General features: G+C 40.8%; 1 protein-coding gene across 6 annotated transcripts in view; it reads right to left on the bottom strand.

Annotated features, from left to right (window-relative positions):
- Positions 1-16,547, bottom strand: part of NELL1 (neural EGFL like 1) — a 317,342-nt gene that overhangs the window by 64,093 nt on the left and 236,702 nt on the right. For 4 of the 6 annotated variants that reach the window (XM_058828276.1, XM_058828293.1, XM_058828290.1 and 1 more), the window contains one exon: positions 13,661-13,756. The exons of the other annotated variants lie outside the window; for them this stretch is intronic. In XM_058828276.1, coding sequence (XP_058684259.1) covers positions 13,661-13,756 — 96 coding nt within the window. The remainder of the gene's footprint in view (positions 1-13,660; positions 13,757-16,547) is intronic. 6 annotated transcript variants of the gene reach the window in all.

Below are 16,547 nucleotides of genomic sequence, written 5' to 3'. Positions count from 1 at the left end.
TGTGTTTATAGGAGCTCAGAAAGAGGAAAAAATAGAGAAATGAGCTCCACAGCAAATTCCTGGAAGAAAAGTCCATAAAAGTCCAGGTTACTGTAGCTCCTTCCTGCAAAGCTGGACCTATAGGGAGCATGGGGTGTGAAAGGCAGCCCTCAGGGCACAGAGCTGGACACTGATCCCACCTGATCTCCTCTGCACCCCTGTCCCAGCAAGGATGGTCCTCCTGTATCTGTCCCAGGAAGGTCCCTGCTCCCTGGTGCGGGGTAGGAGGGGTACAGGTGACCTTCTCACACTCATTCCACTCATTCCCCCCTGCATTGGCTTTGCCCCTAGGGTGTTGACCCCACTTTTTAGGGTGCTTGACCCTGTTCCCATCGGGAGGGTCCTTGGCAGCATTCATGGGCATAACCAACCTTTGTGTGGAGCTGGGAACACTGGCGAGGGAAGGGCTGTTCCTGGTGTCCTGAAACTTGGCTCCTGCTGTGTGCCAGGGCCTTTCTGACTCATGGGTTTGGGGAACACCCTCTCTGAGCTCAGCTCCACACCCACTCCTTCCGACAGCTCCTTCCAGACAGCATCTGCTACAGACACATCCCCCGCTGCCATCCCTTGGCCAGGGGCCTTGTGGCTCATGCCAGACCCTTCTTCCTCCCGAGGAAGCCTCCTTACAGTGAGGGGGGAGCCCCCCCCAGCCCAGGATTCTCCACTTCAGCCCCCCTAGAGCCAGACCGCTTTCTGAGCCCCACATGCCCTGAGCCAAGTGGGGATTGGTGGCCATCTTGGCCTCAGCAACCACAAATAAATTTAGGTTCAAACATACGACAAGAGAAAAAGGGCCAGCAAAACTTCAGCTCGGGACTTGAGGAGAGCAGACTTCAGGCTGCTCAGGGAACTGGTACGCAAGGTCCCCAGGAAAAAATGTTGTTGAGGATGCTGGGGTCCATCATTGCTGGTCACTTTGGAAACATCACCTCCTAAGGGCACAGGAGCAGGTGATTCTCAAATGTTGGATGTCGTTCTAATTGGGAACGGCAGGAAAGAACGACAGGACTCTCAAAGGAGTCAGAACAAGAGAGAATCTCTAGTTTATTGCTACAGTCATGTTATATAGACTAGTTCGTGGAAAGTACAGAAAGGAAACTCTTATTGGTTAGTAAAGCGCTACATTACCATCATTGGTCAGTGGGGTTCACCACCCCCTGACTTTCTCCTGCAAGGAAAACAAGAAGACAGGCAAACAGCACCTGCAGGCTGTTTTCTGTCTTTGAGGATTGTTTTGAATCCTCCCATGAAATTCCCAGGCTAGCTTCTCAGGCAGGCCTGGCAGGCCATGGGGCCTGCAGCTTGCTCCAAAGCTAGTATCCACAGTTGGAACCCAAGCAGGCAAGGCAGAAGGCTGGCTTGCCTGAACAGGCAGCTTCTCTGGGAAAGAGGATGGAAAAGGAAGTTGTGTGCCCAGTGGGAGAGAGGTCAAGAGAAGGATACACAGCTGTTTCTTGCCACTGTAGGGAGAAATTTGGTATGGTGAAAGCTCAGCTGGAGATGAAGGTGGTCAGAAATGTGGGACACAACAAAAACAGTGTTTTCAAATATATTAATGGCAAAAGGCAGTGTAGAAATAAGATCGTCCCCTTCCAGGATGTGGATGGTCATTTCACAAACAGGGACAGAGACATCGTACAGGTGTTTAATGCATTCTTCGCCTCCGTCTTCAACACTCATCCCTCCCTTCCCAGTGAAAACCATGGATTATCATATTGGACCCTCCAGAGCCCAAAGGAGGGCAAGTCCTGCTCAGCAACATCCAGACTGTGTGCTATCCACCGCATTCCCATCTTGAATCCAAATCCAGATCTGTGCCACTTACTGGGAAGACAATGAATCCTATCCCATGGAAAACTAGTACATAAGCCAATTCTTCACCCAGCACACCCTTTCCTTGCTCATGTCACATCTGGACACCTACTGCAGAAGGATTCTATGAGGGACAGGATCAAAACTCCTCCTAGAATCCTGAAATAGAACCTGCATTGCCTTCCCATCATCCATGAGCTGGGTGACCTTATGGCAGTGGGATAATCAATCAGACAAGAATTTTCCTCTGTTATCTCACGTTGCCCATGGCTGACACTGGCACTGTCCTTCCATCACTTCCCAGTAGTGCCAAGTATGACCTTCCCTGTCACCCTGAGAATTAAACCTTCTGATTTTGTTTTCATAGTTTCTAGCCACTTTCCCAGCAAAGTAACTATAAACATTTATGTTTATACATCCCTTTAAAGAAATGTCTTTTGATGGATGTTTCTCATGACCAGTGTGATTGGGAACCTAACTATCCAATCCCTGGTCATTGTTGAGAATCTATAAATACTGGAGTCATGAAAATAAAATCGTTCTTTTTCCCTATCATACATTGAGCCGTGTCTGTGTGAATCATTTCGTGTCCTACAGTGACACTTCCCCACCATTTTTCCTGCTAGGAAGATAAGATTAACAGGGCTGGAGTTTCCTGCAAAGTCCAAACCCTTCCTGTCAAGTCAGATACAGCTGGAGAATATTAAGCCAGCATGGACCTCCTTGTCTGTTGGAATCCAAAAAAAAAGCCTCTCTGAGCTCCTCAGAGAGAGAAAAGAATTAAAATATATTAAACCATAGATACACAGTAAAAGTGTAGGTTTTAGTTCTAAGTAGGTAAAAATATAGCTTAAGTGTCCTAAGAGTCTGTGTTAGCTAGTGAAAAGCCTTATTACCAGTTTAAAGTTCAGTGATAATACCCTTCACAGATTCAACTTAGCTCTAGACATAATGAAAATGTAGCTTACATTCTTAGATAGAACAGATAGGATTATTCACATAAACAGGTAATACCCTATATATGTAAGATTTAGGTAAAAAGAACATTGCTCTCGCATGTTAGAATTAAGTTCAGATTGGTGCAGAAAGCATTGTTTTAGAAACGGTTTTTTAGCTGATTGGATGATTTATGAATTTAATCCCCTGTACTGGGGATCACACACAGACACCTGAAGAACAGCAGCACCATCATCATCACCAACTGCTTCTGTGGCCCAGGACAACAGAACACCACGCTGAGAAGCTGCTACTCAGAATTTGCAACTTTATGCCAAAAGCTGTTAGCAAGGACTTTAATTATCTGAACTCTTTGCCTTTGAGACTGATGCTTTTATACAATAAATACCTTTCTAGCAACCATCAATTGCTCATGTCTCTCTGAGACCTGGAAAATCCCTCAAAACCCCATTGAAGCGTTGACACTTGTCTTTCAGGAGCTGGAGTAGGTAATTGTAGTGGTTTAGATTTGCCAATTTCAGTTTCCCAGCCAACGCACCAAATAATGTGGTGGGTTTAGCAGTGGATAAAATCACCAGGGCACTTACTCATTTTTTGCTGTGAGATATGGATTAGGAGAAGGATCAAACAGGCTTAAAACTTAAAAGGAATAAAGAAACTTTATTAACAAGACTACAAGAGTAAGAAACATCAGAATAAAACGTCTAGAAACCTCTCCTCCCCCTGCAAAACTTTTTCTTTTCCCAGTTGACCACGTAGAGACAAAACCTGGGATGGTAAAGCAGTACCAACTATACAATAGTCTTTCATCAGTTCTTGTAGGGAGAGGAGTTTTCTCTTGCCATGCCATGGAGACTTCTCCACCAGAAACAGTTCTCTTGTGACTTTTCATTTTCATAGCAGCTGCCCAAGAAAAAATTCTGCCATAGTGACATTTCCTCTCATTTTCACAGCCCTCCTAGAGGTGTGTCCATGCACCATGAACTTATGGGGTATTATTTTAAGGATAAGTTGTTCAAAGGCAAAGGTTGTCTTCATCATTCTCTGTGATCATCCGTGGGAACAGAGGTTTCCTTCCTCTCTCCCTGTGGGAAAAGGGTCTTCAGCAACTCTCATCTCTCTCTGTTCAAGCTTCTCATGGGATCACAGCTACTCCAACATCTGCTTGGCTTTATCAATGGATGCCTCTGCTCACATCTACAGCTTGAATGCTCCATCCCCCCATACTCATTCATGAATTAAAGGAGATATTTCAGAATACCACTGTCCATCTCCATGACCCTACCAAAAGAATATTTCAGCCCCGTTCAGCATCTCCTCATTCCTCTTCCATCTGAAGCTTGACTCCTTCTTTTACTGACCTTGATGTTTTTATGTTGTCTTTCTACTGTCACTGTTTCTCCCTGGAGAGAGGAACAAAGTCTGCAGGTCTCATCTGTGTAGTGAAAGAGTTAAATCTCTTGCCCAGGCTGTGGCAGTCATGGTGTTGGATTTCAGGCTGTGCTGGGCCCCTTCCTTCATCTGGCAGCCGCTGGGAGTTGGGGGGAAAGCTCAGCCTGGAGCCATCCAGCACCAGGGGGAACTTAGTGTCAGCAACATGTCAGCAGCTGTGGCCCAGCCCAGCCTGGGGCTGGAGCTGCACAGCCTCCATCCCCTGCCCAGGAGCCACTGGGGTCCGGCCCGACCCCCCTCCCAGGCCACACAGGCCATGGGGGAGCAGGGCTGGCCCCACCAGAGCTCCACTATCTTTCAAGGCTGGAAGCATAAAAGGAAGATGTTCCCAGGCTTGGGTTTTTAAAAGGTAGTATTCACAAGGTGGATCTAATTTTCAGTGGTGCAAAATGTTGTTAATTCTCAGAACGCGCCAGCTATTGGCCTGTCTCAGGCACAGAGGAAGCTCCCAGCAGCTTCTCTCAAAGAAATCGCTTCCGTGGGTGGTTCTTCTTTCCCTAAATGTCAATTAATGTCAAAGTACCACAATAATTTAGGGGCTTCCTGCTGGAACAGATCAGGTTGAATCCCATCCAACGCCACAGCCTTAGGGATATTGTTCTGGTCCAAGTTGTCCCCAGCAATCCCAAATGGAAGATCACTGTCCTTCACACCACTGTGCCTTCTCCGTTGGACACCCTTCAGCACCCAGAGAAGCTGGTAGTCCTTGACAGAGTCAGGGTCTGTGGTTAAAGGATACTGGGAACATCTAAAAGCAGAAAGAATGCCCAGAGAGTCAAATTCCCACAGGACTTTTCCAACCCAGTGGGTCAGGCTGTCCTGGTAGGACGCTTGGCATGGCTTTTGGCCATCCAGCTGGCCCTGGTGAACTTCACAGCCACAGAGGGCTGAGCTGAGTGTCAGCCACCCACAGGGAGATGGGAGAGACTGTGGACAGGACACGGCATCCCAGTGATCTCCTGTCCCCAGTGCCAACTTGCTGGTTACATTTACTTCATTTGTTTAAAGCATTCTTGTACCGTAATTTTTTCAGGGGAAAAAATCTTATATTAAAAAAGAAAAAATGCAGGAAAACTGGCTTTTTGTCAGAATTAAACACACAATAAGCTGTACAACATCAGCATGTTTTCCTCATGTGGTTTTCTCCAGTTTTTTCATTGTTGGAGTATTTCTCAAAAAGAAATTGGTTTCTTATGCTGGTTTTGATGAATGAGGCACATTTTTCCTCACTAACCTTGACTAACCTCATTGAGATCACTCATGAAATATGTTAGCATTCATTATTTTGAACTTCAGAAGAAACATGGCTCTACATAGTAAAATTCTCAAAGTTGTACTCATTTTCTTATTGAATTCTCTATTCAGTTTGTACAGGATCTTGCTCCCAGACTAGCTAGTTGGATTAAGGAGTTAAAAATGCCATATTCATCATTGGCAGCTTCGCTACACAGATGGTTCCACACAAAAACCCCATTCTAGATGCTCTTTTATTTCACTAGAGCCTTTTATTATTCATTTCACCTAATTCAGTTGCAACAGATCCTAAGGCTTCCATGTAGGTGAAATTCCGATTGAAGCCAAGAGGATTCCTGTGTTAAAAATTTTAAGTACCTCTCTATGTCCGCTTAAGTTTTATTGAGTCTGGAGTTGTATTTCTAGGTTATCAGCAAATTTAAATATTCATGGTTGATTCTCCAGTCCAGAGTTGGCTATTAGTAAGAAAAAGTAAGGTGGCAAAGAACTTATTAAACTTGGTAATGTTCCCTAAATACTGCCTGTATTTTTATTCAGGTAGTTTTTATTCAGGTTTTAGCTGGTCTGCTACCTAATTCTGGTACTTTGTAGAATTATTGTTTTCCACTGATGTAGGCATCTACCTGGAGAAAAGTTTTTTTAAAAAAGGGGTTGCAATATCCTGGCAAAATAAGCTATAATTAGCATTACTGCACTGTACTCAAAAGCAGACTTTCTGGGGTATTTTTTAATCACAGTAAAATGAGATGTCATTTGTAGCTAATTCACCATGAAGGTAGTATTTTAAAGCAACTGTCTTTTCTGTATAGCTCACATCACAAGGGAAACTTCATACATGGAAACTTCTTAGTTGCAAAATGGAAATTTCATTAACATATGAATATTTCTATTGGCTCAAATACAAGTATTTGCCCAGAATTTTGAACATTTTGTAGTTCTTTGTTTTCTTTAAATACATTCAGTAGTGATTCTGGCACTTGAAACAAATTTAAATCCCACTGCTTGAGTCCTCAGAATCCAAGAGGAATCTGAAGCAGATATGCCTGCACACATAATGTGTGAGAGACATTCCTGGTGATAAACTGGACAGATACTAAATTAGGGACTGAGAACTCTATGAAAGGACTAAAGCAACATAGCCTCCAACAGAAAACCGATTCCAATATCTCAGTCTGAGCAAGGCTTCTGTAACAAAATTTGGCCATATAAGCTCTCAGCTGTAGGAAGTTCAGCAGAAACATAGGACTTTTGTATTTAGAGTTCAGAGTTTGCTGCTCCTAATCTGAATATGATGATACTCCTGTAGTACTTAATTAGAACTTATGGATGAATAAACATCCAACACTGTAGCATCAGCCAAAATTAACAAAGCAAACAGGAACAAACAATCCTTCGCCAGTGATTTCCAGGTGACAAGTACATGGCAAAGAGAGGTCCTAACATTTTTTTGCCTATTTAGCTAAGATAGCCTATATTCCTCACAGTATGCTCTTGTCTCACCTAGGAAAGAGAGGCACCACCCCTCATCCTTCTTCACTAACACCTGCGTGTCTGCAAAGCTGTTCTCATGCTCTCACTCCTCTCTCCAGCTGTAATTGCTGTTGTTCAGTAACATTTTGCCTTTCTTAAATACATTATCCCAGAGGCAATACCAATGTCACTGATGGGCTTGGCCTTGGCCAGTGTTGAGTCCATCTTGGATAGGCAAAAGCTTCTGGCAGCTTCTCCAGAGAACCCTCCCTGCTCTCCCCCCACCCCCACCAAAACTTTACCACACAAACCCAATACATATCACCATAAATCATACAAATAATGAAACACTAGAATGTTAGAACAATTTGTCAGGGTATCATCTCAGGTAACATAAAAGATGAATTCCTTTAATTAGGACCAAAGAAAAATACACAGACCCAAAGACCTGCACATAAAAAATGAACTACACAGGAAGGTAAAAATATTACATAAAAAACCCAACAAGCCACCACCACAAAACCACCACCCTAAACCCAGTGTCTGCTTAGTGTTTTTTCAGGGCTTTAAAAATCAAACTATTACATATATATATGAGGCAGAATAAACACCGATGAGTTGTCTCATATGAGGGTCAGCTGGGTGGTGAATAGTGTTCTTGGTCTGGGAGATTGACACTGAGATAAAACAACTTTTTCTTCCACTGACAGTTACTTGTTGATTTGCAGACAGATGTCCCCTTGATCCTCAGAGATGGCCTTACTCAGATTTTACTAGTAAATATTCTTTGATCTATTCTCTGCTATCTTTACAAATCACAGCTTCTTTTTTTCCATCACATTAGGATATCACCCTTGGCATTTTGCAATAAGTACTTCTGGGGCAAATGCTGCAAACAACCTGACAGAAAATGGAGCAGGACAACCTCAACCACCTGGAACATCTGCCTTCTGCAGGTCTGCCACACCCTCAGGAGTGACATATAGTCACTGTTGTCTGTAATAAGATAAGCATCACTTGCTTCACCCCTCCTGTCTTACTCTATCCTGGCTTTGCCTCACCTTGAAATTAGAGGCCTGAGAAAGAATCTCATGTAAAGCCTTGTGCCCACAGCTGCACAGCTGGTTTGTTTCCCAAAATAAACCTCACTTCTTATTTTACAAAAGATCATAGATAGAGAAAGGTAGAGAGTTTTGACATTTAGCTTACTGTACTCATGGAAAAAATCCCTTTCTCTGCTTTGCTTTGTTTTTATTTGCTCATTTTTTAAACCAGGCTCCTTGACTGAAATGTCTTCGACAGATATACACCTAAAGACTAATCCAGCTTAAGAATCAAAGAAATGGCACATATAAATACTGTTCTCATATTTTTTCTAACCACAGGGTCCACAGGAATAGAGACTATAGGAGGTTTTACCCAAAGGACTACAGAAGACAATACATTCCAGATAGAAGCAATCTAAGAAATGAGAACACAAAGATGTTACACAGCTTCTTTTACAACTGCAGATACTGCCAACTATGATGAAACAAATCAGCTAAAGACTTCCTCATTTCCATGATGTAACATCATACACTGCAGATGTAAACACAGCAACATTTCATTACACACCTGTGAAATTAATGAGGTGCTGAAGAATCCATATATAACTACTACAACACAGCAAGTCTTGATTTACTTACTCACTTGCAATATAATTAATAGAATTCAAAGCACATTTCTCAGCCATGGTATATACTGAATAATTACCTCTCACTGCAATATTAGACAATTTTTTGCAGACCCAGCCCAAAACAACATGAAAAAATAACCCTAGTAATTATCACATCCTGACGCTCTGCTGCCATATCTTACCCTTGCTTCTGTTTATAATCAGCAGGTAATTCTTTGACACCTCTCTACCATTCTATATGATATGACAGCATATTTTCCAGTGCTTTACAAAGACACATGAGCTGCTATCACAGAAATATCCGCCTCCATGAGCTTCAGCCCACACAAAGCCCTTCTAATCTACCAGAAACATATTCCCCATTTATTGTGTACCACTTAAGACAGCAGCTGTCACAAGACAGGGGAGAAAAGCTGTGGTGCACTTGTGTTGAATCCATTTTGGAGGCAGTGCTCTCCCATTGCCAAGATGTTGTGGTGGGTGTTTATTTGTAGTTGTATGTTTAAGTTTGTCAGTTATATGGCTCATTCTTGTAACCCCCTCCCAAGAACCCTGTTCCTCCCAAGTTGGTTTAGCCCTAAGAGTTGTATCCTCCCCTGACTGCCCATCATTGTAAACCCAACCCTTTATTCCCAAACCTTCACTGCCTGTCACCACTACCCTGCCCCTACCCCTTGTCCATCACTGTAAACCCTGCCCTTTGTTCTAGACCTTTCCTTGTCAATCCCCTAACCCTCAAGGCCCCGTTGGCCTATATGACTGGTACTCTCCTTCCTCTCATCCCTGTTGGTCCCTGCATTGTAATCCCCTGCCCTTGTTCCTCCATCCTGTATTCCCCATTGGCTGTTTGTTTGTACCCGCCCACTGAGTTGCTGCTATATAAAATCCCGAGCACAGCAGTGCTTGGGGCTCTTCTGTCCCTGATCCTCTTTGGCAATCATCCTGTTCCTGGAACCTCAGAGAACCTCTTCCTCATCCTCCTCCTTTACCTGATCCTGACTGCGGTCATTACCCTGCCCTTGTTGAGCTTGTGGCTCAAAAGGTTCAGCTCTGAGAACAAACCCTACCCAGGCTGTTCCCCACTCCTGGTGCAAAGCAAGCCAGAGTGTCTCAGAGCTAGTCCAGGCTCCAGCAGAACCACATCAATTGCAGCCCCTGGAAAAATACTGCAGTTTCCTTTCCATGGCCCTAGTTGGAAACCCACTGCTTCAAACCTTTCTGCTTTTTCCTGCTTATCAACCAAAATTATAATTTGTATGGACAGACACTGTAACTCCCACCACTGGTCAGGTCCCAGAGTGTTGAGATTTATTTCTTAGACTCACGCACAGGACTCCAGCACATGCAGGCAGGTGTTCAAGGAATCCCTACAATCTCCAGGCATTCAATCATATGTTTACCCTTACCTTTGATATCATAGGCTGTCCTGTCTATCTCATTCTCACCACTTCATCAGTAGCAGTAGTGACTAACACTCCACAAATACAGAATAACTGTGAACCTGTCCACAAAACTAGCATTAAAACTCCACTGACCTGTGGATCAACCACAAACAGAAAAAAAGCAGCTCAGTGAATGATCTAGAGTTTTTTCTGTTTTAAGGGTTGCAAAAATATGAGATGGATGGAAAACTGGGGCAATTGAGTTCATGCTGCCAGCAATTCTAACAGAGTTTGTATTTTTTTTGTACTTTTTTATTTGTACTCATCTCTGCACACCAAAATGTCTCTCAGAAGCCTTTAACAGGGATCCTTGCCAAGGATGCACCTGGGTTCAAGCCCACAGTGTTATAAACAGTTACAGATGCCTATCTCCAGTTCAGGCAATATGCTGGAATCATACAGAAATGTTACTAAAAATTCCAACAGCAAAGGTTTCCAACACAAGTATCACAACTGTGTCAAACACCATCAAAGGTAATGATCACAGAGATGACAGATTTCAGCCCTAGCCAAAAAAAACACAAAATGAACAAAAAATAAGTGATGTGAAGATAAAATCATATCCTAAATATTACAAAAATCCAGCTAGAAGCATCAAGTACACACTTCAAGAAACAGAATTATAAAGAATGGATGAAGAAAGGCATTACTTGACAGTATCTGTGAACAACAATTTGCAGTTCACCTTCAAAAAGGAAAGATAGCCCCACAACTGTTACGATGATTACTCATGTCAACCAAAGTAAATGAAAAGAGGCAATTCTTTTTAGCAGCATGTTGAATTATGTATCTATACATAAGCTTTAAATGTGTATTTTAATTTCACCTGAGTAAATCACTGGAATAAATCCTACCCTTTTCAAATATCTCTGAATTTTTAATTAGCTTAATATCATAATTTCAACCAGGCAGTCAGAAACTATGAGCAACATATGATTCATATTCAGAAGCAAACACACCTGCTCTTCAACAACATTTCGAATTACTGGCTCATTTTACCCCTTACATTGCATTGAAGCCAATTTGGGTCATACTGTTTTTAGCTGGTGATGAGTCCTTTCAGCTCAGAAATAATGTATAAGAAGTTGCTGTGTTGTCAGTTTGAAAGACATTTTCAAATGCACTGTGGCAAATTGAATACATTACCAAAACACATCACTTTACTTCTGATACGCCTCACTTCACTATGAGCTTCCACCAGACAAGGTTTTGCCAAGAACATTTAGGCTTTGATTTGAAGCACTACTCCACCATTTCATTGTCTTAGGTCTGTGTCATAATGATTGAGGAAGTGATACCATATACTAAATGAAACAAAGTGCTTATTTCTAATGTGAAAGATAACAGAAGAACAAACAAACATGGGGTTAGAATACTTAGGTGTCCTTTAAAAACTGCAGCAAACTGCAATGAGACAATGAGGAAAGCCTTTACTGAACTGCCTCCTGTTCCTGAAAGCACTACGTGTTTTAGGGGTAATCAGTGAAGCAACAGGAATCGTGCTTCAAAGGTGGTTCATCACCTCTCTACTCTGAGCGTTTAGTCTGGCCAGGACAGACACCTTCAGAAGGCTGAAGCTGTTCTCACAGATCTGCTGTGCATCTAGCCACTGAAATATGCATATGACATATGATGTATCTGCTGAAGTTTTCAAACCCTCCAACACAACTAAAATGTGACAAATTCTCATACACTCATACATGAATGCCCTGTTCATTCTCAAACCAGCCTGTATGTCAGATCATCATTATCTTGATTTGTAGCCTACTAGTAAACTCTATACATCTTCAAAGAAAAACTGCCTTCTGGTTCAAGTTGTAAACATTTCATCCATAGAAGCTATCACCTTCTGACATCTATCTCTAAATTGCTTGATATAATGAGAGAGTACCATACCTGCTATGCTTCTTTTAGTTGGTGTGCTAACTCCTATTGTAGATCAAAACAATACAAAAGCCATGAAAAACACAGGAGTCAAAATATGGTTATGTCCTCCATTTATCAATTTTAAACCATCACTTCAACAGCTTAGAAAAATCTGTGCTCTAGATATGAAAGTCCCTTTACAGCTATAAGAAAAAAGAATGTTCTAAGATCCTTGGGTGAAAGAATCACAGGCAGAGGAGCTGAAATCTGGCCTGAAGTCCTGGGTAGGCAGGGCACCTTTGGGCAATGCTGGCAGTACCATATTGTCACATACACAGAACAGATCTCTAGTATCCTGCATCCTTCTGAATGTACTGATATCTCAGAGTAACATGTTTTAGGAAGGAATGAGCAAATTATACATAATGCTGGGTAACCAGCAGGAAGGATTAGCAGCTGGGGACCCATGACAGGTGGGGCTCTGAGGTAGGAATGCCTTGCATTTCTTCCCAGTGATATTGCCAGTAGTTACTGCTGAATGGCAGGAGACTTTGGAGATGTTTTTCTATTTAAAACAAAGCTACAGGCAAAAAAAAATATTAAGTACTCAGATTTATTCTAGATGAGATGAAAATATTAATGTCCTAGTTCATTCTTAAATAATCATAAACAATGCTGACAACTGGAAACTATGGGCTTTTAGTATTCGCTAATTTGACTACATCTATAGAAGTATTTAGCAGTTTTCAGAAGCTACTTAAAGCAGATTTATTGACAACTGGGCTTAAGTGACTTTAATAAACACACAAGTTACTGCACAATCTCTGGGTTACAAGTGGTTTCACTAATTTAATTGTCATAGTTATTACTCTGTTTTTTTTCCTTCCTAAAAAAATTCACCAATTATAACTTCATCCATACTACAGCATACAACCTGCATTAACAATCCACTTCATATCCAAAAATAAATACATGTGTAAACAGTTATTAACAAATGTGCAGTGCAAAAAAAAAACCCATCATCGAGTTAGGTAAGTAATATATAACCTTAATAAATACAAATCAAAATAAAATTCCAAATCTGCTAAATAAAGAAAATAATAAGAGTCCTATATAGAGTTTGATGAGATCCCTTTCTCCTTATTTAAGGTAGACAAGGAACCTGCTCTTTGTGATACAAACTGAAAGGTTTGAGGCTGTCAGAAGCAGATTTTGAAAAAGAAAAATTTGGAAACAGGCAGAATCTAATAATGAATAATGAGATATCTTTGAATAGGCTGTGATTCTACAAAAACTGTGACTTTGAAACAAATCAAATATTAATACTTTTATAACTTGAAGTGAAAAGCAATCATCTAAATTCTGGTCTAATTTGCACAACAAATTTAGTAAAAGTAAAAGGAAACCTTGAGCTTGCACTACAGGAAACTGGTGGAGCAAATATTTTTCATTTCATGTCACTTCTAATTAACTAAAAGTGCATGCTAGAAGCAAAAGTATTTTATCCCTGATAAAATTCAACATGAAAAGTTTTAGACAAGATAAATTTTCAGTGCAGAAAAGGCAGAAATGGAACAGCCATATCTTCACTGGAGAGAAAACTTCAAGAAGAATGAAAAGAATTACTTCTTCCACATACAGTACTTCTCATTACCAAAGAAGGTGGTTTTCTTTTTTTAAAGTAAAGCTTTACCTTTCTCACAATGACTTCCAGTGAATCCAGAAGGGCAGAGACATTTGTTAGGAGCTATACAAGTTCCACCATATCTGCATCCTTCTTCACAGAATGCTGCAAGATAAAAGGAATATATGGGTAATACTTAATTTATTTAAATATATATTTGTAGGATAGTAAGAAAAACATCTAAATTCTAAGCAATTAACAAAATTTAGCACATTAAAATACAGTCCTCCTGCAGACTCAAAGAGAAGTAACTCACTAAAATGACAAGAGAAAAAATCTCAGATTATGCTGTAGGGAGACCATAATCTGAGAGGAGGAATTTGGGGAGGGGAGGGGAGGGAATGGGAGGGGAGGGGAGGGGACTTTTCTAAATTGCACTGGTAACCTGAGTTACCAGGACCCTTTCTACAGCTAAGAGCAGGCCCTACCCCTGACACACTCCCTCAGTATTTATTGAACTTCTCAAGTCACTGAGTGGGTTTGACTGCACTTATGAGAGAAGTTACAATTAATATTTAAACAGAAGCTCTCTGTACCTAAGCTAATAACAGATTTTCACAGTGTTTCCTGCAAGCTAAAATCAGAGGTGGAGTGTTGGCAAAGAGATGTTATGAATGCTATGAAAAGGCTTAAAGTGCTACATAACAGAAGAAATGTTTAAGATTTATTTTCCACTACACTAAAAAGAAAAATAAAGTGAATAGAGTTCTAGGCATTAAAAAGATCCTTTTGCAATTGTTAACCACTTACAGGCAAAAGAGCACATAATTGTATCTCATGACTGAACTGATAGGCACATCTGCCTTGCTGTAAATATGTAATTCATAGCATGCCATACTGTTTTATGGAGGAGAAGAGACAAGAGAAGAGAACAAGACTATAGTAGAATATTGTAAGCACCACTGGAGCAAGGCAGTGCTGTGGAGAAAGCACAGTCTCACTTCCCCCCATCAATGCACACACTCCGTATGGGAATCTTCTAAAATATATTTTGAAACCGGGCAATTTCGGAATGAGAAGAAGAAAAATATGGTTTAAGAGTAGTTTTAGGGTTTTTTTTGCATACAAATATTTGTAAGAAAGTGTAATTGTGCAGAAAGCTGAAAGTACTTGTAAGAAATACAACTCAAAGAATACAAAACCCATGATGAGACTCTAAAAATTCCTTCCAGAACTCTTGAAAGAATGTTTACTCACCTTTAGTCTCAGTATTCTCAGAGAAGGTGTAAGTTAAATTCTACATATATATGTTTTCTGGTTTGAAATTGAGAGTAAAGAGAGACTTCTGTGAAGTAATAATAAATTTCTGCACAACATCAAAAGAAGCAGAATTTGTGGCAGAGCAGATATAAAGCAAAAATTTAAAAAAAAAAATATTGACAAAAGAAGTGAGTAGTTAATCCTTAACATATCCCATATTACACTGGGAAAGAACGCATATTACACTGGGGCTCTTGAAAGAATTCATAAAGGGGAAAAAAAGATGACATTTATTGTCTATATCAATCATGCATGTCCACTGAAAGTTTTAAGTGCTGATAGGGATAGGTAGGTAAGAAGGCTTCAGTTAGAGCTCTCATGCACTTTCTTTGCCACCATAATGGATACTACCAACTTAGTACTGTGAAATAATCTGCTTCTTAAAATAAATCCTGTTAGGAGGTCAGAAAAGTGAGGTGCCTTCTCTTCAAAAGATTTGTAGCAGGACTGGTCATGTAAAAGAGGTTCCCCTTAGAACTTATGTGTTATGTCAGTGCAGGAGCCAGACTAACATCCACAGGCACAGCCAAGTGTACCATTCACATCTGGGAGAAAGGCTGGGATGCCTGTCATGGGCCAAACCTCTATCATTCTATTCCTTCCTACAACTACACCTCCTATATGCATATTCAAATGTGCTAGCTCTTATTTGTCAAGTAATTTGAAATGCTACTATCCTTTATATCTCCCATCTTAACAATTTACAGGGAAAAAAAACCACAACCAAAATAATTGCTCAGGGACACCCTAAGGAACTTCTGCACTACAGATTGCTGTGAGAAAGGATTTTGTACTGCCCAGGAGTTATCCAGGCACCAGCTTTTTATACAGATGTTGAAGGATGAAACTGAGGAAGAAGCTGAGCAATGGCTGCAGGAGAAAGAATACAACTCTCCTTTTCAATTTTTGTAGATGCTGAAAGATCCTCCGCAACACAGACTAACTGTGCTTGTTCTTGTCACTCAGGCAAAATCCACTGGTGGATTTATGGGATGTGGTTCATTCTTGCATTTTTATGCAAGAGGAAAAAACCCCACACCCCAAGGAAGACTGCCAGAATTATCTTGCTGATTCCCAGATGGTTCTTGTACAAACCATCTCATTCCTGCATTGTAAAGGCTTGCAGAAAATAGAACATCAAACCCACAAATCTCAGAAGACAGTTAAAAAATCAGGCTAAAGGCTACTGTCCTTAACTGCTAAAAAATAATCTCACAGTACTACATGCAGTACTGATAGCACTCCCCTGAATAATAAAAATGCTCAATACCTCTAAAATAGGTTTGAATTACATTTCAATATACAGTTTCAGTTGCTAGAAATTTTACCAGACCTCATTTATTTCAACTCTTTTCTTTAATAGTCCTGCCTCTGGACTATTAAAGAAAAGTTAACTATTATAAAGACTATTAACTTTCTTTTAACATGTTTTCTCAAATTAATTAATTTCCAATAATGAGGTTTTTCCTTTACAGCAGAAGCAGAAGAAATTAAATAAATTCCTTACATCCCTTCTGTACCTCTGCCTTATGGACAAGAGGACCCAACAAGGACCAACTCAGCAACTGAGTAGGAAACCAACTGGAGTGCTCATGCCCTCCTGAAGCTATTTGCTTTGGGACTTATGCTTTGTTAT

Source organism: Poecile atricapillus, chromosome 1 (assembly GCF_030490865.1).
Source record: "Poecile atricapillus isolate bPoeAtr1 chromosome 1, bPoeAtr1.hap1, whole genome shotgun sequence".
NCBI lineage: Eukaryota > Metazoa > Chordata > Aves > Passeriformes > Paridae > Poecile > Poecile atricapillus.
The sequence above is the reverse complement of the archived record's forward strand: the minus strand, read 5'-3'. Positions and strand labels throughout refer to the sequence as shown.